The 9881-nt window shown below is 47.3% G+C and overlaps 3 protein-coding genes across 7 annotated transcripts; 1 reads left to right on the forward strand and 2 right to left on the reverse strand.

Annotated features, from left to right (window-relative positions):
- Positions 1-996: 996 nt before the first annotated feature.
- Positions 997-3640, reverse strand: LOC100834043. 5 transcript variants are annotated; one of them, XM_024457784.1, is made up of 6 exons: positions 3424-3640; positions 3221-3321; positions 2323-2436; positions 1978-2248; positions 1707-1897; positions 997-1464 (listed from the first exon to the last, which is right to left on the reverse strand). In XM_024457784.1, exons 3-6 carry the CDS (start codon positions 2431-2433, stop codon positions 1213-1215), a joined length of 825 nt encoding a protein of 274 aa, XP_024313552.1. In that variant the 5' UTR covers positions 2434-2436; positions 3221-3321; positions 3424-3640; the 3' UTR covers positions 997-1212. The 5 variants fall into 5 exon arrangements, with proteins under 5 accessions (XP_024313552.1, XP_010228360.1, XP_003557565.1 ...); XM_010230058.3 differs by having other exon boundaries at positions 2323-2928; XM_003557517.4 differs by adding an exon at positions 2873-2928 and having other exon boundaries at positions 3221-3640.
- Positions 3641-6188: 2548 nt separating this feature from the next.
- Positions 6189-7864, forward strand: LOC100832829 (probable carboxylesterase 15). Its single transcript, XM_003561354.4, has one exon. It carries the CDS (start codon positions 6361-6363, stop codon positions 7450-7452), a length of 1092 nt encoding a protein of 363 aa, XP_003561402.1. The 5' UTR covers positions 6189-6360; the 3' UTR covers positions 7453-7864.
- Positions 7865-8349: 485 nt separating this feature from the next.
- On the reverse strand, positions 8350-9879 carry LOC100834348 (probable carboxylesterase 15). Its single transcript, XM_003557518.4, has one exon. It carries the CDS (start codon positions 9650-9652, stop codon positions 8636-8638), a length of 1017 nt encoding a protein of 338 aa, XP_003557566.1. The 5' UTR covers positions 9653-9879; the 3' UTR covers positions 8350-8635.
- Between the last annotated feature and the right edge of the window lie 2 nt (positions 9880-9881).

A 9881-nucleotide genomic window follows, 5' to 3' on the forward strand; every position in this document is an offset into this window, starting at 1 on the left:
AATAGCATGCAAGCACTGATGGTTCTAAAATTTACTAGTTTAGACCCATCAGTAAACCGCCACTGATGGTTCTAAAATTTATTTTTTGTCTTTAAGACAGGGAAAAAAAACTTTTTCTTAACAAGGAAACTTGTAAACCTCTTTGGCAACATTGTTTGGCATTGCAATGCACACCTTTGTGCAAAAATGAGTGCGTTATCTATAACAAAGAAATGAATACTACTTTGGTCATCTGCTTTCAAAGCTATATATAAACATTTATACCTGATAGACCATTTTGTGAAGGATGTTTTTTGAAATGTTGGCAACATTTTTTGGCATTGCAATACACACCTTTGTGCAAAAAAGGGGTAAATAATCATAAACTATGGCAACAAAATTGACAAAAGTTTGGTCATTTAGCTTGAAGCCACAAACATGAACTCTGGTAAATTACAAATTTGTACTACATGAATCATTTGATAAGTGTTATCGTGTTATATTATTGTCCCATCATGTTAAGAAGTAAAAATTAAGACATTACCAAAAAGAATCACATTTGTTCGATTTTTTATGAATTAGTTATGAATTTTTCGATCTTCAAAGGTCTACAGGAGCCACTAGTGGCGGGTTTCTTAGACACGCCACTAATAGGGGGCCATCAATGGCGTGTGGAGCAAACACGCCACTGATAGGGGGGCATCAGTGGCGTGTTGAGCAAACACGCCACTGATAGCAGGCCATCAGTGGCGGGTTTCTTAGACACGCCACTGATAGGGGGCCATGGAACTGCTCCACACACCCCACAAGCCTCTTCGACAACATACGTCGGTGTTTGTCAAAAAGAGGCCCAAGACATCACAAAGAAAGCCTAGCGCACGACCCACCCCTCCCACCACCGTTTCGCCAAAAAAAAAGAGACAACTACAGGCCTCACACTCTCTACCTCAAAAATGACCCACTGACTATGTTGTTGTGGGCCAAAAAAAAATCAAGCCTGACTCATCGGTCTTAAACTAGTTACTTCAAAAGGCACACATCACTGACTAGGCAAAACAAACAAGTCCAACACATAAACACATGCTAACCAAATATAAGAAACCCTTATTTCACATCCAACACCACAAACTAGGTCACACATATATAAATGACTGAAACACACATTACATGTCCTGAGAACCCCAAATAAGCTACAAATGAAAGTCTCCATACAGTAACTTCCCCTCCGCTTCCTCAAGGATGAATGATGTAGAAACGAAGGTGCAGGTAGTCAGTCATAGTGTCCAACTCAACCAAAAGAACACTTGTGTTGTTGATTCCAACGCGAGTGCAGAACTCTCCCCATTGATCAATAATAAAAGTGCTCCCATTGAGTGTAGATTTGTATTCTACGGCCACCGATTCTCTTATTAGTGTAGGAGAATTTAGACTAGCATGTCCAGAATGTGGGATTTTCAGTGCATGCCTAATCTGCATAGGAATTTCCTACACAAGAGATAAAAATGGAAGCAAGCTTAGCTATTTTTCCTTAAAATAAATAATAATTTGCTAACTTAGACAAGTATAGTAACCAGCCATACGGAAAAATAACAAAACTTAAAAGCTATAAAAAAATTAAATATTGCTATAAAAATATAACATATGCAATTGAAACATCCGCATGCAATTAGAATAAAAGCTAATTAAACGGAAAAATCTTATAAACATCTGCATCAGGCAAAACTCACAAAAACTCCAGACGCCATGTCCACATCAGTCATCCTATGCACCATGAATTCACGCAGAAAATCAACATAGGCATGCAAGATTTCCAAAACACCAAGAATTTTTCTGACATCACCATCACGTAACGCATCGATGTCAGTAAAAACAATGGAGTGGAACAGATGACGCACATCGTCGCCAACTTCAGGCAACCCTGCATGGAAAATAAAGTAAATACACACAGGCAAAATGGAAAGAGGAAAGAAGAAACAATACAACAAAAGAAAGACTGACCAAAAATGGCTGCATCTTGGCCAAAGACATCCACCTGCCCCTCCACCACAGCTTGAAAAGCAGTGCCGTGCTCCACAGCAAAGAAACGAACACTGTCACCGGGTTTCAGATGATGTGTTTTTGCGAAAAGTTTCCAGTAGGGACCACACATGACGCTAATGTGATCCCTCCTATCAATGTACACATCAAACTTAAACCCAGTGTAGTCCCTCAAAACAAGGAAATTCTGAGCAAAGTCGTCCAGCCGATCCTTGAAGTACTGAGGCACAGCCTGTAAAATTGACAATGTGTGCAGTGTCAAATTAAACAGTTGCCGGAAGAGAAAATGAAAAAAAAAACACATACCGCACGATCCCCGCACCCACCAACCATCTTGATGGTAAAAGATGACAAGCAAACATTAGGTCGCTTGCAAACTACATCAAACTCGTTGCAAGAGTTGCAGCGGCGATACATGACCTAGATAACAAAACGAGAAAAAGAAAAATCATAAATAATGCAAGCCCATGCTTGCAATTTCCAGCTGCAGTAGAAAAGTAGATACCAGCCAAATATAATCAAAGACCACATTCCTCTCTATTAGCAAAAAAAGACAAAAGAATTGTGAACAAACATACCTATGAGTTGCAGTTTAGTCTATGAGTACATGACAAGCAAAAAATATAATCAAAGACCACATTCCTCTCTATTAGCAAAAAAAGAAAAAAGAATTGTGAAACAAACATACCTATGAGTTACAGTTTAGTCTATGAGTACATGACAAGAATTGTGAAACAAACATACCTATGAGTACATGACAAGCAAAAAAATGAAAGTAAACTTAGCTATTTGGTCTAAGATTACAAAACCCTTACAAAATACCCTACAAGAAAAAAGGTGTGTGGTCCATGAATACCCCAATGCTTTGCTGGTTTCGGTGCAAGAGGATTGTACAAAAATCCCTATGAAAACCTGTATAAAAACAAAACCTCTATTAACAAGAACAGTACAATCCATTGCAAAAAAAAAATCACTTGCTCTGGTGATCGCTTTGGGTAGACAACACCTAAAAATCACATACTAAACCTACACTAGATTGAGCCCCCCCCCCCCACCCCCCCCCCCCCCACACACACACACACCACCACCACCACCACCCCGGGCAAAACAGCCAGCCGCCACAGGAGACCAGAAACCCTAGAAAAGGAATTGGAACAAACACTGGTGGAGAAGAAAAAGAAGGGAGAAGGCGCACAAACTATACCAACTAGCCGCGCGTCGGACCGGCGGAAAACAGTTCTAAGCCGTTGACGGCGAGATTCCCGACCCCCTTCCTTCCTCGAGACGAACTTGCTTCAGAGATGCCTACAGGGGAGACGATGAGGCAAACTGACTGCGCATCTCCCTCACCTAAACATAAATAACAGATGTGGGCAACAAAAGCCCAAGAAAGCCCCAAACCCCGACCTGTACCAGCCTGCAAAGCCCCGTGACACAAAACACAACTCCGGACGCGAAAGCCAAAACCAGAAACAACACGAATCTCTGCGTGCCGGGACGGATGAACAGTCAATGTGCGTGGACTGAGAAATTATAAAATCTCTGGCGACTGCTCCCTAACAATTCCGTTTAAATAATTTTGAGCAAGAGCAACAGACGTTGCTTAGCAGGGATAGTTATACCTCCTATCACCACAGGTTATACTCCAGATTTAACACTCCAAAAAAAAAAGAGAAGAGAAGATCTTGATCTAACGGCTATCAATGTCGATGTGGACTGCGTTATAGATATTTCTTTTATCTCATATATAAACTTGTGGGACCTTTTCTTCCAGGTAAATTAATGTTTTTGTTAATGCTAATCTACATACAGACATAGTGCACGGGCATGGACGTGTGTATTTATTTTTCTTGGCACTCATGCATAATATATTTTTCCTTCCCTAAATTGTTGGTCATCATGGGAACCATGTGGTCCCAGGGGTCGTTTCGTTGCTCCGGTGACAAAACCAGCCTTGGATTTCTATATCTCACCGTCCCTAAAACGAGGAAGTAATTTGAACATTTCTCCTATTTTCTCCTTGATATGTAGCTGTCAGCTTATCTGTTCACCCAGATTTTCTTGAGAGATTTGGCATTTGTCATCTGGAAAGAGAAACCTCTGCCTATCCGAGAGATTACTCTGACGACCTTTCCTTTTCAGTCGAGGGATCTCATCCCTTAATTAATTGCTGATTTGCGGATATTGTTGAAGATGAAACGTTGAAGGGAAATCACGTGTGTGCCACGTTCTTGATTAGAACTCTTGCAGATCTTGCGCTGGCATTATTAGCTCCTTAATAATTGTTGATTTGCTCCTTTACAAAATTTACGTCACCGGCCAAGAATTAGGGAAAAGGTGAGGAGCCAACAAGGATAGCAGAAAGGATCATGATCGCATCAGCAAGCACAGTTTGGATGGATAAATCCGGCCAGTGACTCATGGCACACAATAACGCACATAATATGCTAACTAAGCTGCCATTTGCATATACTAACTGGATTACTGAGTCAACAGTGTGCCAATAAGTAATCACACGCCAGTTTCCCATGGATCAATTGTCGACTCAAATCAGTATTTTGCCTTTTTGTTTCTGCAAACCCGGCCAACGTTGCTATCAAAGGCAAAGCACGGCATGATATCTTGCCAATGCCAACGAAGAGGCACCGCCGCACAAAGTATTAAACCCAGATGAAGCAAAAGGATGATAGCGGCTAGCTACCTATGACCATACATGTATATGTAAGACCATTGGATTATGGAGATAAAAACAAAGATGGGTGCATGGATGACCACGAAAGGTTTGTAAGTGCACACTAGCTTAATTAGCTAGTGAAAGAAGGTGTGGGCCAGGCTGATCGACATGATGCATGTACCAAAAAAATTTGTTAATGAACGAATGTCCACTCACTCGTAAGTTACGCGTCAGTCCCATAGAATTAAGCTTTCACCGTGGCTGCTATATACAGATCCCTACATCATGCAGACAGAGCCACGGGCATTCTAAATTAAGCGTAATAGTACTCTGCTTTGTCGGTAATACTCTTGACTTTTTGTCCGAACAAATTCGAGTGAGCGATGCATCACACAAGTAGAGCATTATATAATCCTCCTCTCAAGCTGTTTTTCACCCTCCTTTGCCTTCTCGCCAGTCACAACTACCGGTCCCTTGTTCCCCGTGTCTTCTTCTGCTCTCAACCTCTCCACTAAACCCACTCCATTTTAAGATAGTTTTCCATTTGACATAGTGCACCTTTTTTTTTAAACAAGTATTTTTTTTCATCTATTGTACCTAAAGGTAGATAATTTTGAAGGTGCACATTTTTAGAACGTGTCTATGTCACCCTAAGGATTTTGTGTCTAGATCCACCGTTTTCTCCCCCACACTCTGTTTCGGTCAGAATTGGATCCAGCGAACAATCAACATGCTGGCGATGACGAGATTTTTTTTCAAAATATCTCTCCTTTATTACGACGCTCCTTCCTACTTCTCTTGCAATATATATGATTTTTTTCTTATATCTCTTTGGTAAAAGAATGCATTTGTCTGTCTTGAGGTAAGACTTGTGAATGTGACAAATCCTAGGTAGTCATTAGTTAATTTTTTATTTATTTTGCCGAGCAAAGTCCATCGTATCCTCCCCTTAATTTAGCAATGCCATAATAAGGAAAATTCTTGCAAACATTTACTCCGTGTATTTTTTTCTAGGACCAACATTTAATTATTTTCATTCTTAAAGTTGATAGCGGTAGAGTTTAAATGGTATATAGTTTTGACCAACGGTAGAGTTTAAAATGTGATGGAACTGGCATTGTCAATCTTTATTTAATGCATGATTCACACGAGAGGCAATAGAAATGCAAATCTTTAGTTCATGCATGATTCACACAGATTTTGAGCACAGTTAATAAACTAAATTCCATATTTGAAACGAAGGATGGTAGTTAATGTTATATCTAAGTCGTCTGATTGAGATAAGTCGATTCATCAGCCATTGGATATGGTTTGTGCTTCAAGATTCGGAACGAACAATGGAAATGAAAGAATGTGATGACCTCCAAGTAATAATCCAACGGTTCTAACACATTAAATGAGATTTAATCCTTTAACTAAAAAAATCAAGCAATTTAGGTATAGCCACACCGATTTAAAAATTGAAAGCAGCCAAAAGGATTAGCATAACCATTTTGAAAAAAATTCAGTTGATCTCTGCTGGTATATATGTCTATATAAGACTGCCCAAGGTTGCTATTGAACTCATCACATCAACATACACCTTTAATTTCCTTCCTTGCATGCCTCCTAGAGCCTTTTACAGCAAATAATTTTGTCAATTCCCTTGTTGTACGTAGAGCAGATCGGGCATGCCAACCATTCCGGCCGCCGGCGAGAGCCCGCGCGAGGACGTAGTGGAGGACGTCTTCGGCTTACTCCGCGTTCTCAGCGACGGCACCATCCTCCGGTCGCCGGACCCGCCGGCGTTCTGCCCCAAGACGTTCCCCACCGAGCACCCGTCGGTGCAGTGGAAGGAGGCCGTCTACGACAAGCCCAACGACCTCCGCGTCCGCATCTACAAGCCCGCCGCGGACATGGCCATGGCCGAGGAGAAGAAACAGAAGCTCCCCGTGCTCGTCTATTTCCACGGCGGGGGCTTCTGCATCGGCTCCTGCACGTGGGCCAACACGCACAGCTTCTGCCTCCGCCTCGCCGCCGACGCCGGCGCCGTCGTGCTCTCCGCCGGCTACCGCCTCGCCCCCGAGCACCGCCTCCCCGCCGCGCTCCACGACGCCGCCGGCGTCCTCGCATGGCTCTCCGCTCAACAACAGCAGCAATCCGCCGGAGACGAAGACGGGGACACGTGGTGCCTCGCGGAGGTAGCCGACTTCCGCCGCGTGTTCGTCACGGGCGACTCCGCCGGCGGCACCCTAGCGCACCACCTGGCCGTGAGCTTCGGCTCCGGCGAAAAAGAAAAGGCTGCCCTCGTCAGCAATGACGTCACGGTCAAGGGCTACGTGCTGCTAATGCCCTTCTTCGGCGGCGAGAAGCGGACGGCGTCGGAGGAGGCGGAGTCTCCTACCACGTTCCCGCCGCCGCTGATGAGCCTAGACACGCTGGACCGGTACTGGCGGCTGGCGCTGCCGGCGGGGGCCACCAGGGACCACCCGCTGGCGAACCCGTTCGGCGCCAACAGCCCCGGCCTGGAGGCCGTGGAGCTCCCGCCGGTGCTCGCCGTGGCCGCCGGCCAAGACATGCTGCGCGACCGCGTGGTTGACTATGTCGAGCGGCTGAAGGCCATGGGCAAGCCCGTGGAGCTCGTCGAGTTCGCCGCCGAGCCGCACGGATTCTTCACGCTCGACCCCTGGAACCACGCCACCGGAGAGCTCATCCGCCTCCTCCGCCGCTTCGTCCACGGCGATGCCGCCTGCGGCGTCGACGGACCAAAGACCGCCGCTTGATTGATTCGGTATTCCGGTTGTATGTACGTACGATCGAGTACGCGCGATCGACGACTCGCATATATGCACGTTGGATCCAAGGTGACAGTCAACGGTCGAGATCACTACAGAGGGTTTCTCAGAACTGCGTCGTGTTTTGAGCTTTTATTTTGTCGTGTGAAACTATAGCTTGCTGTTATGGTGACGTGTCTATGTGTACTTACGTGTCAATGACGTGGTTACATCGTTCTTTGGATGAGCATCTAAATTTTGCTGTTTGCTTTATACTGCATCCGGTCCATAAAAAATGATCTATTGGCCACGATATGGTCTTCAAGCTATAACTTTGGCATCCAGTTTTCACTGTATTATGTGTATAATTGTAATGTTCTAAAAATACCTTTCGAGACATGTCTATACATATGATTTCTAAGTCTTCAATCCAATTGACCATTTTATTTGCTTCTTAATTCTTTTTCAAAAAAATTGCTTCTTAATTTAAGGGGTAGCATGCTACGTTGATGCTAACAAATTACGTAGAGTCAATTCAAAGATACAAACCATTGTATGTATTATTTTATCGTTAACTCTAAATGACGTGGAAAATCAAAACTGACTCTGTCACTGTGGATGCCTCTAGAGAAAATTACTTAAGAGTTTGCAAGGAGGAGAGAGATGGAAGGAGGAAGTGAAACGTCACGAGCTTATCCGAGAGAGATATGGATCATGAATCACGAAATCAGCAAAACTTTCTGCTTTGCATGTGTTGTCTGGATCTAGAGGTCGATTTGACAATATGTGTAGTATTTTTCTGGACGAGATCTTCAAACGCGACAATTCTGTACTGTTTGAGTTGTCATCATTGTATTGTCTGGTGTCTCGTACGGTTTGGGTTCCATGAAGCAAATACCAAGGACGATCATGGAACTAGCCCATGGGCCATAACTGATCCTGTCCAGCCCGTCCAAATAAGCCCCACGCACTCGTCGGGCCCAATTTTAATTTCTTCTTGACCACCACACAGAAAAAAAAACACCACACGACCGAACTGATTCCGGCCTTCAGAACACACTAGTAACAGCCAAGCACGGTACGCAAATCCGCCAACCAAGCACGGGAAACGTAAACGGAGAACACATCCATCGATGCACAGTGCACACAGCCAAGAAGAAGGAAGACGACGACACGACGCTTAATCACTTAATCAGTCGAAGCGGCCGTCCGTGTCGACGAAGCGCTTGAGCGCTCGCATGAGCTCCGCGGAGGCGTCGGACCAGGGATCAATGGTGAAGAACCCATGCTGCTGGCCCTCGAACTCCCTGACCTCCACGGGCTTCCCCATGGCCCTGAGCCTGGCGGCGTAGTCCACGGCCCTGTCGCGGAGGATGTCGCGCCCGCCGACCACGACCAGCGTCGGCGCCATCTCCGCCGCCTCCAGCGCCTCGCGGCTCTCCCCCGGCGCGAACGGGTTGGACGCCGGGTGGTCCGCCGTCGCGCCGTCGGGCAGCGAGAGGCGCCAGTAGCGGTCGTTGAGTGGGCGGTTGAGGAAGGCGTCGTCGGGGCACTCCGCCTCCGATCTCGTCCGCTCCGTCCCGCCGAAGAAGGGCATCAGCTGGACGTATCCTTTAACGCGGACGCCGGGGCCGAGCGAGGTCCGGGCCGTGGGGCACCCGAAGCGCACGGCCAGGTGGTGCGCGATTGTTCCCCCCGCGGAATCGCCGGACACGAAGATCCTCCCGAAATCGGCGGCTTCCGTGAGCCACGGGTCGCCGCCACCGGGGGCTGCGTGGGAGGCGAGCCAGAGGAGGGCGGCGGCGGCGTCGTCGAGGGCGGCGGGGAGGCGGTGCTCGGGGGCGAGGCGGTAGTCCGGGGCGACCACGACGGCGTCGAGCTCGGCGGCGAGGCGGAGGCAGTAGTTCTGGCAGTTGGGCCAGGTGCGCGACCCGATGCAGAAGCCGCCGCCGTGGAAGTAGAAGAACACCGGCAGCAGATCATGGTTCTTCCGGTCGCGGGGCTTGTACAGGCGGAGGCCCAGCCCGTGGGCCGCGTCGAACACCGCGTCCTTCCACTCCACGCTGCCGTCGTCCCGAACGGGCGTCGCGAAGCCCGGCCCGGCCCGCCGCACCACGGACCCGTCGCTGTACACGAACAGCACGCCCCGGCACTCGTCCACCACCACGGGCGCCGGCGCCGGCGCCGCCACGGAGTCCTCGGATGCCATGGCTCCCCCCGGTCAGATTGGCCTAACAGCCACCTTCAATCGATAGCGGAGTGTGAGACGGGAGCGATCGAAGCGCCTGCTCGCCAGGTGGTGCTGCGAACTGACGATGATATAGACTCGGCCGGCTGGGTGCTCGGTGGAGGTGGAGCAGTTCGTGGCGTGCAAGATGTGCCTTGTGCTGCGTGCTCTCGGCCGTCCGATTCCCATCGGCGGGAAGCGACAAGGTTGG

This window comes from Brachypodium distachyon, chromosome 1 (genome assembly GCF_000005505.3).
Source record: "Brachypodium distachyon strain Bd21 chromosome 1, Brachypodium_distachyon_v3.0, whole genome shotgun sequence".
In the NCBI taxonomy this organism is placed as follows: Eukaryota; Viridiplantae; Streptophyta; class Magnoliopsida; order Poales; family Poaceae; genus Brachypodium; species Brachypodium distachyon.